Genomic DNA, 19,035 nt, shown 5'->3' with positions numbered 1-19,035 from the left:
GAACACACCGAATCAGCCCGCTGCAGACAGGCAGGTCTGTGCACGCCCTACCAAGGTTCTGAGTCACGAGGAAGACGCCGAATCACCCTACTGCTATTTGAAGTCCTATATGCCTCACTTATCTGTATGTCAAGCTCTTTTCCCCTGACTGGGAAGTTTTCTGCCATTATTTCTGTGAAGAGGTTTTTTATGTCATCTCCACTCTCTCCTGTTTCTTCATTGAGCCCAATCAGTCTTATGTTATTCTTTTTTGCATCATCTAGCAGCTGCTGGATTGATTTCTCATGTTCCCTTATAATTCTGAAGCAATTTTTCTTTTCCTGGTCACTAATTGCAATCTTATCTTCTATATCTGAAATTCTGTCCTCACATTGGCTCATTCTGCTGTGTAGACTTTCAATGGAGTTTTTCATGTCCTGGAAATCTATTTGCATCTGTTTTATGGATTCCATTTGTTTCTTATGTTGGGATTCCATCATGTTCCTCAGCTTCTCTCTAGATTTATTAATCATGTCTTGCACTAAGGGCACAATTTCTCCTGTTATCTGAGAAATTATTTCTGATTTCATTTTTTCCAGATCCCCTTTTGTTGCCAGTTCAGTGGGTCCAGGTGGTTGAGTATCAGAGTGTTCCATCTCATTTCCCTTTGGGGTTGCTGTAGGTGATCTGGAAGTCTGGTTTTGAGACTTATTTATGTGTTTTCTCATTTTGACTGGGGCAGAGGGCTGTTAGCGCCTGCACGGATTACCTCCTCTGAGCTGGGTGAGGTGGGACAGGGGCCGGGAGCAGCGGTAGGGATGGTGACCCAAAAGCCCTTTCCTGTGGGCTGGGAGCAGCCGGAGGGATGGTGGCCAGGAAACGCCTTCCTCTGGATCAGGAGCAGTGGGATGGTGGCTCAGAAGCCCCTCCCTCTGGGCCTGGAGCGGTGGGAGGGATGGTGGTCCGGAAGCCCTTTCCTCTGGGCCAAGAGCAGCGGGACAGAAGGTGGCCCAAAAGCCCTTTCCTCTGGGCTGGAAGCAGCGGGAGGGATGGTGACCGGGAAGCCCCTTCCTCTGGACCAGGAGCAGTGGGACGACGGCTCAGAAGCCCCTACCTCTGGGCCGGGAACAGTGGGACTCAGTACCTTGGTCTGGTGGTCTGGTGGTCTGGTGTCCTCTGCGCCTTGGTAGTGTGGAATCAGGTGGCTGCCTGTCTGCAGTGGGGTGATTCGGCATCTTCTGCGTGACTCAGGACTTCGGCAGGGCGTGCACAGACCTGCCTGTTTGCAGTGGGGTGATTTGGTGTCTTCCTCGTGACTCAGGACCTCGGTAGGGCGTGCACAGACCTGCCTGTCTGCAGCGGGCTGATTCGGCGTGTGTTCCGCGCAACTGGGGACCTCGGCAGGGTGTGGGCAGACCTGGCTGTCTGCAGCCCCTTGAGCCAATCTTATATGGCCTGAATCTTCATTTAAAAATGTTAAATTTATTTTATTGGTACCTTTTAGGTATACAATATAATGGCATTCATCAGTGGAGATTTGTACCTTTACATAATATATCTTGATTCTTATTTTTTCCCCATTCCTCTGCCTTCCCTTCAACCTTTAGACTGAATCTTAATTTCTAATGGCCAACTTTTTTTGATTGAACTCTACTTAGAGCTTTCCAATCAACCTCCACAGATTCAAGTCCTCTCTGTCTGCCTATTAGGGTCCAAACTTAGAGACATACTTTAAACTTTCTGAATTTAAACTATCTTTGCAAAATATATGCCAGAATTTATAAAATATCACTACGAAAATTATAGAAAATATAATATGTAGGGCATTGTGGCAGCAAGTGATTTTGAGAGTGCTACTTAGAGTTTATACATTCACCTGTAGGAAGCATGCTGACTACCATATTTAAGTTAACAGTTCTCTTAGAGCAGACTAAATTCCTGTTGAAATGATCAGTGCGTTTCACAGCTCATGTTGCCTGTGGGATCCTCGGGCCTAAATATGATGCGAGTCACTTAGAATCAGCAGGATGGCCTCCAAGAATTTGCCACTGGAATAGTCTACACATTTCACAGTGTGGTTGGAATCCTCCTATTTGGCCCACTTTATTATACTTAAGGACAGAAAAATTCCATTGATTTGATTGTCATACCTCATTAATAGCCAGTATTTGGTCACTCTTTCTTAAAGTGTCTCTAAGACCCACCTCTGTAGTCTGCACAAAGACACTTGCAGATATGGGTTGAAGCATTTCACCAAAGACTTTAGACTATAACTTTTGCACTGGAGCCACCTGTGTCTTGAGGTTCTTATGTCATCATCATGAGTCCCAGGAACTCCAGGTACATAGAACATAAAATTCTCTGGATTACATTGTGTTCCTCATCTATTTGTAAACATGATTTTCCTATGTGTATGACTGCCAAAGAGAAGCAAAATCATAACAAATGAGAGAGGGTTTGAAGCTGTGTGCTTCTGGATTCCACAAGAAAATCAAAGAGTCAATAGACACAACATTGCTGTTACCCTAGAATGCTTCCCATTCGGGATTATCATCTCTGAGTGTGTTTCCATGAGTTTCATCCTGTTCTGACAGAAGCAGCAAGTCTCACACTTACCAGTGTCTGCAGTTCTCCCACGTTTTCTGACTTTACACAGTAACTAACATGTATGTGGAAAGAATGAAAGAGGCATCTGACTTTGTAAGGGCACAGCTCAGTGGGATTTCATAAATGGAACACAACTCTCCCTGCAACACATAGATCAAGAAACATAATTTTGTCTTTACCTTAAAGCACCTTTCTGTCTTATCTAGATTACTATCCCTAAGGTTATAGCTGTGGTGTATATATATATAGAAGTGGAATATGTAGACATGTTCTTACATATGTTGTAATGTTTAAGACACTAAATTACTAATGCCTGCCTGGTATTTTATAGAAATAAAATCAAAGAGTATTTTCAGATGTGGCATTTACATGCATTGTGTGAAACATTCGGGGGAACTTTACTATTTAGCATTATTTCCAATATTCATGGGCATTGATTATAGGATTGTACTGCATTAATAGCAAATAATTAAATAAATTATAATTATACTCTTAGTAGGCATGGAGGGTGTTGTGAGTTTAGGTTTACTGTGAATAGTGCTGGCATATAGACTGAAGTGTAGCATGTCTTCTTGTGATCCATATATGAATTTCTGTGGACTAAATTTTAAAAAATAAAATGACTGCAACATAAAATTATACCATATAATTTTAGGTGAATACTAGCAGTTTTTCAAAATAATTGTATTGATTCTGATACTCAAGCAAATATGCACGTTCTTTGTATATCCATGTCCTTACCAAAACTAATGTATATTGCTTTATTCATTGTAGCATTCTGAATGATGTGTGATGGTACCTGGTCATGGTTTGATTTCAATTTTCCTTATTCATAATGTCATTGAGCACCCTCCATATGTTCATATCCCACTAAAAAACTTTTTGAAATTTCAGCTCACATATTTTCCTATTTTTATTCTTGTTTGCAATGTGCTAGAGTCCTTAATGGTGAATACATGTGTATCTTTCCACGTCTCACTTTTCTCTCTTTCCCTTTCTCTCTCTTGTCTCATTTTTATGCAGTTACACGTCTTTTTCTGAAAATAGATCTTACTTTTAATATAATGTATAATTTCACTCATAGAGTTTCTTAGAGCAAAGAAATGATTTGTCCTGAAGCATTTCATATATATCATAAATATTTGCATTTGAAATCCATTCAGAATATTGCTGCTGTGTGATGTGGAGAAGGAGTGAGGTTTTCTTTTTTCAAAATAATCAAGATAAATTTCAGGATTTACTGAAAAAGTTGAATTATGCTTTCTTCCTGTTATGCTGTCACTTGTCATTTCTCCCCCCAGGTTAGCACCATCTTATCCTTAGTGATGACTTTCCCATGAAATGTGGTGAAAATTCTCATTTTCTTCCACTTCTTCAGATTTTTGTGATTCCACAAGCCTACACCACCAAAGTTACTTTGGTGTCCAATCTCTACAATGAGCCATGTTACTCAGAGGAGTGACTGTCATCACAATTTAAATGAAACTTTCAAAGGAAATGACAAAATGTGTTCTAAAGATCTGGCAGTAGGAATAATCTTCTTGTCTCAGACGATCACAAGTGTCCTTGGAAATATCTTCCTTCTTTACCATTATAGTTTCCTTTCCCACAAGGGCAACAGTACAAGGTCTACAGGTGTGATTCTGAAACACCTGTTTGTAGACAACCTCTTGGTTCTTCTTTCTACAGGAGTTCCTCACACAATCGTAGCCTTTGGGTTGAAACAATTCTTCAGTGATTTTGTGTGCAAATTGATCTCCTATGACAACAGAGTGGGCAGGATTGTGTCAATTGGTACCATCTGCATCTTGTGTGTTTTTCAGAACATCATGCTCAGCCCCATGAACTCCTATTGGAAAGATGTTAAAGGTAAAGCCCAAAAGTACATAGGCTTGTCCATTACCTTCTTCTGGATCCTAAACATGGTGGTCAATTTAATTATTCTTCTGTACACATTGTATTTGTCTACAGAAGGTTACAGCAGAAATATCAAGAAAATATATGCAGGATACTGTTGTCACCATGACTTGGGGTAGTTATAGTGTTAGTCTTTATAGCATTAATAGTTTTCCCTGAAGTTTCTTTTTCTGTCCTTATAGTCTAGGCCAGTGGCTCTGTGATTTTCATCTTGTACAGACACAAGCAGCAGGTTCAACACATTCATACCACTAATATCTCCCTCAGATCCCCTGAGTCCAGAGCCATGTAAAGCATCCTTCTTCTGGTGAGCACATTCATATCATTTTACACTCTCTCCACCATCTTTCGCATGTGTATGGGTGTAATTTATAATCTCAGTTCATGGTTTCTTAACACTTCTGAGGTAATTTCTTTGTGTTTTCCGACTATCAGCCCTTTTCTGATCATGAGCCAAGATTCCTCTATATTTAGGCACTGCTTTACCTGCGTAAGACGCAATCTCTCTAATGTTTTCATGTATATTCCACAGAAAACAGAATGGCTCTTCAGGTATTGTGTTAGAGAAATAGAAAACAGGCAAAGGCACAGAGTTGTCTCCACCTGTGTCTGATGCAGTGATCCTCTCCCTCTGCTCAGAATGCCTGAGAACTCTTCACATCCTCAAGATTCACGAGGCAGAAATTGCAGGCAGTAAGGCAGAAAGACATTAAAACTTAAGTAGAGTACAGATCGTGTACAGGCTGGAGTATACACGGCATGTGCCCCTTTACCATGAATGTTCCATGATAATGTTCTGAGTGACTTACTGTTTTTAAATCTTGTTCATAGCTCAAACTCAAAGCTAGGTTCTAAACTGTTTCATCCCATTGACCATGCTATAGACACCATGCCCTCAGCATCTGACTCCCTCAAACCCAGAATACAATTGTAGTACATGTGATGGTGCACAGGTGCTGCATGTTCTAGGGAAAGCAGAAAGAGCACATGTGTTTACTTGGTTCCCTCCGCCTCAATGTTTCAAGCTTCAAAACTGCAGAGTAAGACTGTAGTCCATACTGAAAGGAGAGATGACCAAAGTGGCTAAAACCAGGAGACAACCAAGGGAAAAATATGGAACCTGGACCTCCCAATTCAGAGGAAGTCTTGGCTTCAGACACAGTTGGAGCAGAAAAACTTGTGTGTTTGCCTGTTGTCTGGAGCAGTGCTACATAATTTTAGGGAAAAATCATTTGGTTAGCCTAGTTCTCCTGCCTACAGCCCAGCTATGGAGTTCCGAGACATTTACATTTTGGCCTCTGGTCACAATTGAGACCTCAATGATCCGGTGATGCTGTGATTCTCCAGGACAAGATTACACCAGCTGAAGACATCCTGGGAGGAACAAAATCTTCATCTACTCAGTTCCTCATTGTTCTTGGATTGTTACATCTTGTTTATGCTGATGTACTGAACTCTCTGCAAGTCATTTGTTTCTCCCGATATATGTTAAGCTGGGGGCTTTCGTCTTTGCCCCCCAGAGCAGCACTGATCAGACCCAAAGCTCAGTTTCTTCTCAAAGTCTCATTTTTCTACCTTTCCTGTAATTCGCCTTGTGCTGCCGTGGCTCACAGGAGACTAGGACTTACTGCAGAGGTTCTAGTAACGTCCCCTTTCCCTGTTCCCAACAGCCTGTTCTCCATTTCTATGACAACATCACTGGGGCTTGGTATGCTGCAGAGATAAAAAGTGTAACTTATCTCAGTGTTGGGGAGGTTCAAATCATGCGTCTATGTGCTCAGTTCTTGTGAGCACCACCTGTGCTGTACATCGTGTCCCTGTGCAGGTACTGTATACAGCTCAAGATATAATGGCAAGAAGAAGAGATCATAGGTGAGATAAGAAGCATACTAATTATCTTTCTTGTTATATACATGAAATGTGTGCACATTTTTTTGTTAATTTTATCATTTATTTACATGTTATACCTGAGAGTATTGACAGACATCCCCCACTTGCCCTAGCCTCCTCTTGGTAGCCACTATTTTACTCTCATTTCTATAAAGGTGACAATTTGACACTCTATGTGTAGGAGACGTCATGTAGTTATTTGTCTTTCTCCGCCTAACTCAATTCCTTCCAGGTTGATTGACATCAACAGGAAGACAGGGTTTCCCTGTTTAGGAAGCTGAATACTGTTCCACTGAATAAAATTTACACACTGTAGCACCTCTTCTCATAACCACACTAGACACCCAGCTTTCAATACACTTGCCTTTGGGAAATGAATCACATCTAAACCACAGCATCCTGTTGGTGAAACTATCTACTTCTGTTGAGAAGAGGGCCAGCCTTTATATATCAGTTTCTGTTGCTGGGATGAAATACCGAACAGTCACATCTTAGAGGAGTATGGCTCCTTTAAGTATGAAACATTGTTTGAAACCATGTTCAGCTGGCTCCAAAATAAAAGGTTCATGGTGAAATGTATGGCAGAAGAACATCCCAAATAGGCCTGATTAGAGAAAAGCTATGGTTTTAATTTGATCAGGGAGAAGAAGACTGTGCATCTTCCTTCTGTTTCTAAAGCCAGGCTCAGGGCTGAGAGCCTTCCTTTATTGTCCCTGAAGTAAGGGGAGACTCTGGCCAAAATAGGGATTGAATCTTAGCTTAATAAGGAAGCAACCATAGTTAGCGTTTAGAGCAGAATCTGCAGGACAACAATCAACAGAATTAAAAGCAGTTTATTCTCAAAAATGTTTGCTTTGTCCATTGTGTCCCTTCTGCTCCCAATAAGATTGCTTAAACTAAGTCAAAATGTGTCACGCAACAAACTGTCCCGTTCCAGCCCTATCCCCTGACAAAAACTTCTATACAGTATGTTGCAAATGCTTTTATTCTATGTCTGTGTCCTCATTTCCTTATGGTACACATAATTACCTTCAGAGCTCTCAACTGTTGGCTATTTTACTGAGATTTTGGAATCAGCCCTTCTTGGTCCTCTTAGCAACTAAAGTCTCACCCCCTAGTAATCTTTTTCATAGTGTACACAGCCACAGTTGCACATTGTGAGAGTGAAGTGCTGCAGTTGTGTGCCTCCTCAGAGTCCTGCAGTCAGAGTGCAGCTTGTACTTCCTGTCTGCTGAGCAGACCTGGCCTGGTAGAGAGAGGTGGACCAGTGTGGCACCTGGTGGGCACAGGCCAGTGAGATTGATCCATGGACAAGCTGCCCCACAGCATGGCAGCAGTCCTATAGAGTAGTTGAAAGGGAGGGAGTCCTCAGAGGGAGGGACTCAGAGTAGTTGAAAGCATTCAGATCTTTTCAATATTCCCACTTCCTTCCTGTCAACCACTCAACCATGAACGTAAATTCAGTATTCTAAGGGTTTGTGTAGGCAGAAAGAGGCATTCTTTAGGGTCATAGTCTCACTCTGCCCCTTACTTCACCCTTGGGGAAATGGGGAGGGGCTATAGGCTCACACTGGTTACACAGCTAAGCTGACTTGGGGTAGGTGAGCACTGCTCAAGTAATTTTTGAATACTAGAAATCAGGCTATCTGTAGAGCTTTGCTCCAGCTGTGTGCTAGGACTTCTGCACTGAATTTCCAGACTCTCACAAGGTACTCTGTCTCCACTCTGCTTAGTGGTCAGACTCAAAGCTTCTGCAAGAGACAAAGATAGAAAGCTGCTATTCCCCCATCTGGCAGAAATCTCTCCACCTAAAGTGTCAAAATTTAGTAATGCAAAAGCAAACAGTAAAACTACTTCCACTGTGTTTGTCATGGGATTTATAAGCTTTTTGAGTTTTAAAATGTCTTTTTTGGGGGACTGGATGAAATGGCTTCTTTTCACTACACATGCAACACAAGGCCCTAAGGAAACATTTTCCTCTGCCAGAACTGCTATGGACACATTTGTACCCATGACACCTAAGAAAGAAAAAAAATGCAGCTGAATATAGTTTACTCAAAACTTCATCTATTGTTTCCTACTGTAAGTTCCATGTGAGTTTTCATAGCATAGCGCTGTGACTTATGTAACAGCCAGACACCCGCACATCCCCTGAATAAAATGCAAACTCCAAACTTATCACAACAAATCCTGTCATCCTTCCTTTTGTTCCCCTGAGTACACTGGGGGTTTTTTGTTGTTGTTCATTTGTTTTGTTTTCCATTAAGTTTATCGGTACATTTTAGGTATACAGTACAGTTACATTCCTCATTGGGACCTTGTACCTTTACATGATGTATCTTGGTTCTTATTTTTTCCCCTTCCCTTGCCCTCCCTTTACCCTTTCCACCCCTCCCTATTTACAAAGACTTTGTTTCCATTTTTTTCTTTTCTCATATTTTTTCTTTTCCCTTCTTTCCTTTCCCCTACCCCTTCCACTTCCCCTATTCCTTTAGACCTTTTCTTCCTATTTCACAATATCAATTATACATTTTGATCCTTATTTACACTTTTAGTCTTTCACACCAGAGAAACTATTTGATATTTACACATGTGTCCTATTCATTTCACTTAAAAGGATGGCCTCAATGTGCATCCACTTAGCTATAAATCTCTCTAGTTTCTTGTTCTTTGTGGCTGAGTAGTCTGAGTATGCTGTTTTTCATTGTACCAGTTTTTACGTATGTGTGTTCCTAAATCAAGACACTATGTTTCATTTCACTGGGGTTTTTGCAGGTCCTCCATCTCTACCACATTAGACAGAAAGCTACTGTCTCATAAATAGTATTGACATCTGGAAGTGTACATCCTTTAACTTGGTTTTTCTCATATCTCTCTTGCTATTTTTGGCTCTCAATGGCTTCTTATCTCTCTCCTTCCCACTGTCTTCCCTAGATCCTCCATGTCCCTATGTCTTTCTGTCTTTGTTTCAGGCTCCACATCTCCCTTACTGATTGGCCTTTTTTCCCCAGTGTATACCTGTCCTCGACCACTGCCTAAATCCAGAACAATCCACCCACGCTTACTCACATCCTCTCCCGACCGTGTTCATTAATGCCTTGTGAACATGACTTTTCCATGAATTTCATGATCTATAGCCATTACTACATTTCCTCCTCATTCTCCACACTTTCCTCATAAATCCATGATTTTTTTTCCATGCCAATAGGACAGTATGTCTTAGTCACTCTCTTTCTCATTGGAACAAAATATCTGACACCCACAACTTTAAAAAAGGAAGGTATATTTTAGACCACAGTTTAAAAGTTTCAGTCCCTGGTCAATGGGCTCCAACACAAATAGAATGGAAAAATTGTCTGGTGTTCAGCAAGTAGAAAGGGAATAGAGGAGCTGGGGAGAGAGATACACCATTCTAGGTCATTCCCCTACCCAGGGAGCAGCCCCTAACCAGGCCTCACCTCCTAACAGCAAGTGAGCTATGAATCCATCAGTGGACTAACCCACTCATGAAAATAGGGCCCCCATGATGTAATCAGCTTTCCAACACACGAAGCTTTAGGGTGAAGACATTCTCGTTGTAAAACATAATATCCCTTAATCTCTAAAATCGCTTAAAACCTGGCCTTGTGGGCCGGGAATTTAGCTCAGTGGTTTTGCCGCCTGCTGCACAAGTGCAAGGACCCGAGTTCGATCCCTGGTACCAAAAAAAAAACACAAAAAAACCTTGGCTTGTGTGTATGTTCACACCTGGCTATGTATCTTAGCTCCTTTTGGATGTTTAACAATTTTTGCCCCTATCTTCTCATTTATTCTGTTGTCTCTTTCCTTGGCCTTCTACACCAACATATTGTCCCTGTGTGCCCTGCTTCACTGTGTCCTCTTTTGTACCATTCTGTCTCATGCCTATGCAGTATCATTGGCCCAACATTTACTAATAGAAAAAAGATGTCTCTAATGATGCACGTGCCCCGATGAGACTCTGCATCATCCAAGTACACATTCCAAATTTTCTTTTGCATCTTTCAAAATGAATTTGAAACCTCCTTGACCTCTTACCCAAGTACCCCAAATTAGCAATACCTCCATTCAAATTTAGGGTATTTTCCAACTCACTGCGTCTCTAGACTTCTTTCTGTTGATGTTGACTGAGGGTCATGGGATCTCTCAAACTTAAATTCTTCCTGGATTTTTGAAATTTCTGCCACATTGGGTTTTGTTTTTCTTAGCCAGATATTCTTGGGGGCATAAATCCCATATCATTTTTTAGGTCACCCCGCTTTCTCTCCGTTGCTCAAAATGAACTTAGTACTGTATCACCCTGTGAACTCAAGGGCAGTCTCACTTTCCCAGATTTTGTCCAGAATGCTGGAAGGAGGGTGATTAAGGTCTGTCTTCACCCTGGCCTGTGGTACACTTGTGAACCCATAAACCACAAAAGAGGGTATCATTTCAGAAACTTTTGCCCTTCCTCATCTATAGGAAGGGTACAGAGAAAGGTTAACCCAGTGTGAGGACTGAGATGTCTTAGATACCCTGTCTTCCTGACCTAAGAGTTTCTTCTGAGGGATTTGGTAACATTAGTTCTGGGAAAGGAGAAGAAAGTGCATGGTGGAGTGGGCCACGAGAGTGCTTCTCTCAACTTAAGGTTTATATATTAAAGCACTTTGATGGACAGGTCATATTTCCTCACAAATAAAACTGTGCAGTTATCTTCTAGTGCCTGTGAAGGGAGTAGATCGAGGAAGAAAGAAGAGCATTAACTGACCCACTTAGGAGCCAAATTTCTGGCTTCCCAGAAGGGATTAGACTTCCAAGAATGAAACAAAGGATGTCTTACAGTGATCTCTGAGTGCTGCACATCCAAAGAAGCCCTACCTAAATTGAACTGTTCTGATTTTATGTCCAAGTGCACCTTCTGGGTCTCCTTTGGGTGTTTCTGATATACTTTACCATGAGATCCTTGAGGAGTCATTTCCTGAGTGACTAACCATGTCCCTTTTGACTCCTGTCAGAATCGTCTTTCAGATTGTCTATCAGGTAAATTCCTCAGCTCCCGCTAGCTAAATTATCTTATGGATTTTCATGGCTATTGCTATGCTCTACTCTCTTTTCTAGTTTATTCTCCAGATAAATCTTTGCTGCACTTCTCATGAAGAAGCTTCTTAAGTTCCTCCATATAGTCTTCCTAAGAATCTTGCTGCTTCTGCCCTAAAACAAATAGGGCAGGGAGAGCCCATGTTTGTTCTGTAGTTTAGCTGTGCATGATGGTTTTTTCTGAGGTTTTATGAGAGCCAGAGACTCTTAAGTCTTGCTGACCTGATACCTCTGACAATGACTGAGCCTCTTTTGAAAGAAGTACTCCAGTTTCTTCTAAATCTCCTTCCTTACAGGGAAATGTATGGGAAAGACATATATTAGCAGATAAGCTTGGTGTATGGGGGATAATTTGTCTGGTAGACTAAAGGCTTTCTGAGGATTCTGGATCACAGAAAGTGATCCTCATGAATTTCTTTCTATTTCTATGATAGTTGCCATTCCAGATGTTGAATTTCAGTTGTGTAGTATTCTTCTTCATTCTGAGCTCCAAGGAGAAAAACTCTAAAATGCTGAATGGATTGGGATAGATGAGAGAGTGAAATACAGGATTGAAGGAGTGTCTGTAGACCAAGTACTTAAGCTTGATGCAGAAGCTGTGGTAGCGATATATTCTGAGCAAGAACTAAAGCTAGAGCTTAGAGTAAGGCAGAGATGGGGCTGACAAAGTATCATGAGGTCATTTAGCTTGTACTGCGAGTGGGGGAGCATTAGATATTGAATAAGGCAACAAGAGACATTACTTACCAAGGAGTAGGTCAGAAGCCACACCAAGAACTTGCTATACAGAAAGAAATTTATCCTTTAATTTCTGCTATTCACGGTTTCCAAAATCTTGGGATCTGAGTTACTGAGGACCATGCACCTGCTCTGGTTTTCCCAAAGTTCTCCAGAAAGTTTGGTGGCTGTGATGTCCAACTCATTGGAAATGACTCTAAATTATTCCAAGAATAACTGAGTGCCCTTCGTTGTTTTGCAAATGATTCTTTCTTCCATTATTTCCCCTTCAAAATTTGAAAACCTATTATCTTTATCAATGTGTTCTCAGGGGCCACTGGACATCAGAATAAGGAAAAAGAAGCCATTCACTTTGATATTCCTGACTGTAGCATTACTCCAGGGGGAACTCTTAGACAGACAAAACAAGAAACCAATGTTCACAATTACAGTACGTGCAAATGAGGACGGACAAGTTCTTGCAGAAGTCTTAGTGGCACAGAAAAGGCACTAGTGGCACAGAAAAAGAAAATCTAACAGGGGCACCCTGGAGAAAAGCTTTTTTTTTTTTGGTACTGGGACTTGAACTCGGGTCCTTGCACTTGCACAGCAGGCAGTGAAACCACTGAGCTAAATCCACAGCCCAAAATAAGCTTTTAAGTACAGTGCCAACAGGGTTAGACTAAAGGCAGTTTGAGTTAAGCACGTGGATGGTAGCAGAGAGCACTATAATGGAAGTTGAAAAGAAAATGAGTCAGTCAGACTTGAGTGATGGGTCAGACTGGGGAAAGTTACAATGATGAGTCAGGGGAAGAGGGGAGTATAAAAACAAGGTGGTTTGTTTGGGCAGTCTCATGCAGTACCTCAAAGAGCTCTGGAGGTATAAGATGCTCTATTGAAATATGAGCTCTAGTGTCAAAATGGGCCCTGAAGCAGAAAGGTACCCATGAAGCATGAATAAAAGAGAAATGAAGGGACTGGGCCTGTGGCATAATAAAAATGCATTTTGTCTTTGTTCCCAGTTCCTGGCATAGAATTCTTAATACCCTAGGAGGAATCTCTTGAGTAAGATGAGTGTCTTTTATGTGCTAACAAGATGACTCATAGAGAGGGGATCTAGAAAGCTGCAAGTTAGGGGAGGGGAGCAGTCAATGAAAGACCAAATCATGACTAAGGGTTGGACCTTCTACCTCCTTTCCCGAAATCTACCTCAGATCTCTGGGAAAGAAAAGGACTGGAGATTGAGTGCAATCACCATTTATCAAGGCTTTAATCAATCATGCCTGTGTAAGGATAGCCTCCAATCCCAACCCCAACCACTGTGTCCTGAGATCTTCCAGGCTGATGAACACATTGATGAATGTCTTGAGATCACATGGAAACTGTGTGCCTTTCCCCACCACCATTCCTCACTCTGCGCATCTCTTCTATTTGGTTGTTTCTAACTTATCCTCTATAACAAACCAGTAGATATATGTAAAATGTTTTCTGGGGCCTGAGGAAACCCCTGACTTGTACCCAGTGAGTCAGAAGTATGGGTGGACGGTAAGATTGGCTATTGACATCTGTAGTGCAGGCAGCATTGTGAAAGTGAGCCCTTTACCTGTGTTGGCTAGTACTAACTCTGGAAGGGAGTATCTAAACTGAATTGAATTGTTGGACATCCAATGGGTGTCAGAAAATTGGAAAATTGGTATAAGAAATCTCCACTCGGGGTCTATGAGAGGGCAGAAGACAGAAGTAAACAAGCCAGAGTTACAAACAACTCAGGCAGCGGAACTATAAAAGCCAAAGTTACACAGAGCACCTTGCACTGGCTTCCCAGGAGCACGTTAGCTTTGCTGGACAGCTTTGACCCTCCTCACAGTGGCAGAATTGCAAGGTGTCTTGCAAATATTGTGCAAAGCTCCCTCACAGAAAGCTTGCCTATCTGGCTGCATGACATGAGTGGACAGGCTGGAGAAGGGCAGAAGATCTGTCCTGCCTGTCTGTAAGAGGTAAATGCCCTCCTGTGGCTCAGAAAATGACGCTTCAAAAGAACAGCTCCTTGGCATACTGAATTAAAGGACCCTGGCAGAGCCTCAGAAGCAGTCTGACCTCTTCCTGGCCTATTTTCTCCTGCTCACCCACAGGCAAGCCATGGAAAGTAGGACCCCACTTCCCCAAGGCCAGTCATAATATCTAAAAGTATTACTCTAACACCCTCTCCACACACAACACACACACACTTTCTCTTCTCTGCAAGAGCTGGCAACAAGGAAACTCCCTGACCCATCTGTCTGGTAGTAAGTAGATTATAAGACCCTCTTGGCAGACAGGGTCCTGTCCTATCCTGGAAGGAAGTAATGTCAAAGAGACCAAGGCAAATCTGAGCAGACAGGCCTTGCTGAATTTCCTCAGTCTATTACTATTAGATCATGTCCTTTGTGCAATCACATTTCTACACAGCTGCCCGTTTATGCTGCATCTAACCTAAGCACAAAAACAATTTTCTCTGAGTCCCTTCTAGTATCCCCCCAAAACACCACTTTCATGCAAAGGCCTCATTAAACAATTTCTCCTTTGTTAAAGATACCACATGGCTGACAACAGGGAGAGGTAATATCCAGTCCCACAAAGGAATAATCTAATAACTTCACAGCAATTACTTTTTTCCAAGTCCCTCTGCCAATGAGAGATCACAGTTCTTTCTCCCCTGCCTATGCAGCCCCCCACCCTGTTATCCTGCTCTTCTCTCTCCTACATTTTATACTCACCGTGTGTGTGTGTGTGTGTGTGTGTGTGTGTGTGTGTGTGTTGCTGGAGACTGAACCTAGGGCCTCACATATACTAGACAAACGCTCTGCTGCTGAGCTACAACCTCAGCCCTATATTTTCCTTTTTAATGGATCAAATCTGCTCTCCCAAACCCATTCCCCAATATGTACACTTGAATACGCCCTGATTTGGAGAACTGTGAGTCTTTTCCATAGTTTCACTATGTAGTTTAAGCTGGTCTTGAACTCACAATGTAGCTCAGCTTGAATTTGTGGAGAACCTTCTGCCTCAGCCTCCCAAGTGTTGGGATTACAGACATGAGCCACCATACCCAGCTCTTTTAAAGTGACTTTAAAACAATATTTTACTTCTACATCCCAAGCTGGAAATTTCTTAAGGGGAAAAGGAAGCATAAATAAATGTTAAGTGATTGTTAGTAATTCTGCTGGTCATTTTAAAACTATTATATGTATGTATGACATATTTTTATTACACAGTTTATGTAATTAAGGATTTACTGTTTTCAAATGTAATATCTTAAAATATAATTTTAAATATTATGTAATTATATACGTAGGCACATATATATATATCCCAAAATATAGTTAAACAAATAAATGATTACGTCAATGTCACTAAAAACTAAGCTTTTTCATTTCAGACAAAGGAAAAAGAAACATAGAGAAACCCAAAATATAAATAAATTAAGTACAACATAAAACGTAATAAGAAACAAAATCTTTTGCAAAAGGGAAGGTGAGGGAAGAGGAGGGGAAGGGGATGAAAAAAGAATTAAGATGTGTTATGAACATGTACCAACTCTCCACGTTGAATATAATCATTTTGTACTCCAAACATGGGCGGATAAAAGTTTTTAAAAAGCAAAATATGGTAAGTGAAAATCCTAGTAGTTTTGATTTGAATTGGCATAGTTAATATAAATTAATGATTAGAAATGTCAACATGAACTCAAGATTTTTGAAATGCACATTTTCTCCCACTACCGTCTGAAAAGCCCAGGACCAGTGACAACCTGCTCCACGTTGTCAGCGCTTCTGGAAACGTCCCTCTAGGACAGTTCAGGATGAGGCTGGAATACGTGGTTATGTCTCAAACTTGGGGAGGCAGGAGAGAAGGGGAAATTTCTGTAGAGACCTGGAAAGGGAAGAGAAACGTACTATAAGGAAAAGGTATGGCAGGAAAAAGCAAGCGCGCTGAGGCAGCTCTCACTGTCCAGGGCTGCAGAGGGGATAAAGGAAGAGACGCGGGGAGAGGCTGGACAGAGCCTTGCATACAAGCCCCAGGGGACTGGGTTTCGTCCACCGGACAAAGCAAGTCCCCCCTTGTCTAGGGCTCCGCACAAATCACACTCACTCACTCCACCTCCCGCACAGAGGCGCTGGGAGAATGTCCGGCAGCCTGGGGACCCAAAGCGGGACAGGCCAAAGTCTGCAGAGCGTCAGGGCCCCGACGACTTCAAGGGCTTACTTACTATTGACACTCGTCCCGAACCCGTCTCCCAGACTCTCTCGAGGACAGGATTCGCCACTTCCCACTCCCGCCCTCATTGGTCAACAACTGTTAGTCACAGTAGTTGTTAGCGGCAACGGAGGCGGGCGCAGTCTTGGTCGATAGGATTCACTCCGCACTTCCGTTTCCTTTCCCCTATTGTAGACTCCGGGAAGCCAATCTCATTCGTTTGACCAATGGTAAACGGACAGTAGGCGGGACTTCACGTGTCTGGACCAAAGAAACGCGGTCTTTTCGCCGAACAGCCCCTGTAAAGTGGCTCAGGCGCCCCCAAGGCCGCCTTTCCTCCTCCCCGCTCTGCCCCTCCCTACCCCCGTTCGAGCACAGCGCTGGCCGCAGTCTGACGGGAACTGGACGGAGCCAAGATGGCGGCGGCCGACGGCGATGACTCGCTCTACCCCATTGCGGTGCTCATAGATGAGCTCCGCAACGAGGATGTTCAGGTGCGGAGGCCACGGGCTACCTCTGAAGGACGGGGAAGAGGGGCACGGGGGGCTCCTGCGGCCCTCGCCGAGAGGGCTCGGCGTTCGCTGAGAGTGGCGGAAGGGACAACGACCAGTCAGCGTCCAGTGCTTATCTTTCCAGGTCGCTAGACTCCATGAGACGACGCCCCGGATTGGATATTGGTTCAGCGGAGGGCGGGAGCAGGGCGAGCCTCGGGGGGTTCCGATCCCGCCAAGTGCGCGGCCTTGGGGAGCTGGGTCCGGGGTCGGGGTGGGGTTGGACGGGCGAGAGGGCAGCGGAGGGCTCGGAAGTTGGCGGGGGCTCCGAGTGGCCCCTGGCGGGTAGGCGGGCGAGTGACTTAATCCGAGTTGGGGAGAGGCCACTTGATTGGTGGGGACCCAGATTGGTGCTGGATTTTTTTGCGTCTTTGCCCCTGGGCTCTGTGGGAACCGAGAGGCGAGGGCTGCCATCCGGATCCTACTTTCCATCCGCCTATAATTTTTGTGTAGATTCCACACGAGGAGGGGACGTGAAAACTCCGCTCTTGAGGGGAGAACTGGCCAAATTTAGGGGTGAATTATGCTGAAAACACACACACACACACACACCCACACACACACCCCGTTTGCTAAGCGGGCCGGCATTTTTGGTGATGGCATTTGGCGGCCCGGGCTCCCTGAACCGGGCTGGCTGGTGGTGTGGGTTTGAAAGGAGTTCAGACTGCAGGTCCATCACCCACCTGCCGTGTGACCTTGAGCTCCTTATTTCACTGCTCTGGCCGTCTGTTTTCCATGAAATGTGGACTAAGAATAGTCTCAGCTTCACTGGGTGGGGTGAGGAACAGAACAAGTAAAATAGAACGGTGTCTGGCCACATGTAAGGGCCCAAAAAATGTCACGTGTAATTGGGAGTGACGATTGAAAAGGTCCCATCCTTCTTTAGGCCTCAGTTTCTCTCTTTATAAAATTGTCTGGGGCACACTTGTAAACCTGCTGAGCTGGGGCCCCGCCTTCTGGTTTCTGAATATGACTTGGGCTCTCATCTCAGACTGGTTGCAGTTGTGTTCCTGGCTCTTCAACTTCTTGTTGATTGACATGGGCACGTTATTTCTTTAAGCCTGCCCTCCTCAAATGGGGATAATTACGTAGTTCGTAGGACCATTGTGTGAATTCATTTGTCCAGTTAACACCTGCCATGTATTGGGTATAGTGTTGGGGAAGTAGGGATGACAGATAAACAGTGCTAAATATGTAGTGTTAACACCTGTAAGAAGTGCTGGGAAGGAAACAAATGGGATGTTGTGACAGTAAACGAGCAAATACTTATTAGGCCCTGGCGCCCTGTCCTAGGCACTGGTATGTAGCAGGAACAAGACAGACAAAGCTCCTGACCCTGGGGGATTTACCATGTGGTGAGGGGAGACAGAAAATAAACAAGACATTGGGTAAAATATATACCGAGAGAGAAATAAAGTTAGGGAGGAAAATAAAGAAGGGGCAACACAGTTGTAGTTCTAGAGGTCAGAGATCTTGTGGGTCTCACAGAGCTAAAATCAAGGCCTGAGGAAGACTGAGTTCCTTTCTGGATGGAGGGTCTAGGAGGAGAATCCGTTTCCCTGCCTTTTCCAGCCCTTAGAAGCCTCCACATTCTTTGGTCCGTGGCTCCTTCCTCTACCTTCAAAGCCAGCAGTGCTGTTGCATCTGTTTTTTCTAGTTACATTTCCTGACCAGTCTGGAAAGGCGCTCTGATTTTTAAGGATCCGTGTAATTAATTTGGACCCAATAGAGAAGCATCACTCCTCATCTAAAGTCCTTCCTTAACCGATTTGCTTCGCCATGTAAAGTAGATATTCACAGGTTCTGGGATGAGGATATGCATATCTTTGGAGGCATCAGTACAATCACAGGTGCTGTGGTTGGAAAGTAGAGACTGAAGAGGAAAGTTACAGGCAGTCGAGGATAGTGAAGTGTTTTGTTTTACTTTAATGTGACTTTTTGTTTATTGTATTGCTTGTAATTTTACTGCATCGAGGTCAGTGAAGGAGCGCTTACTCCACAAATATTTAAGGAGAGCCTAGGTATGCTAAGCATTGATCTGGGT

General features: G+C 43.3%; 2 protein-coding genes and 1 pseudogene across 3 annotated transcripts in view; 2 read left to right on the top strand and 1 right to left on the bottom strand.

Moving 5' to 3' along the window:
- Positions 1-16,636, bottom strand: part of LOC101703122 (uncharacterized) — a 64,097-nt gene extending 47,461 nt beyond the window's left edge. Inside the window, 2 exon segments of the mRNA XM_087200980.1 lie at positions 15,966-16,116; positions 16,454-16,636. The gene's annotated coding sequence lies outside the window, so the exon portion shown is untranslated.
- Positions 2,197-12,398, top strand: LOC147821285 (vomeronasal type-1 receptor 4-like; annotated as a pseudogene). Its single transcript, XR_015447285.1, has 2 exons — positions 2,197-4,618; positions 4,657-12,398. The product of XR_015447285.1 is annotated as a vomeronasal type-1 receptor 4-like (transcript).
- The window catches only part of Ppp2r1a (protein phosphatase 2 scaffold subunit Aalpha), a 30,101-nt gene continuing 27,688 nt past the window's right edge, over positions 16,623-19,035 (top strand). Inside the window, exon 1 of the mRNA XM_004866739.4 lies at positions 16,623-16,934. Coding sequence (XP_004866796.1) covers positions 16,857-16,934 — 78 coding nt within the window. The 5' untranslated portion in view covers positions 16,623-16,856. The remainder of the gene's footprint in view (positions 16,935-19,035) is intronic.

The sequence above is a fragment of the Heterocephalus glaber genome, unplaced genomic scaffold, assembly GCF_053883595.1.
Source record: "Heterocephalus glaber isolate CG9 unplaced genomic scaffold, H.glaber_assembly_v1.0 deba00001745, whole genome shotgun sequence".
Lineage (NCBI taxonomy): Eukaryota > Metazoa > Chordata > Mammalia > Rodentia > Bathyergidae > Heterocephalus > Heterocephalus glaber.
Note: the sequence above shows the minus strand (reverse complement) of the source record. Positions and strands in the feature narration are given on the sequence as shown.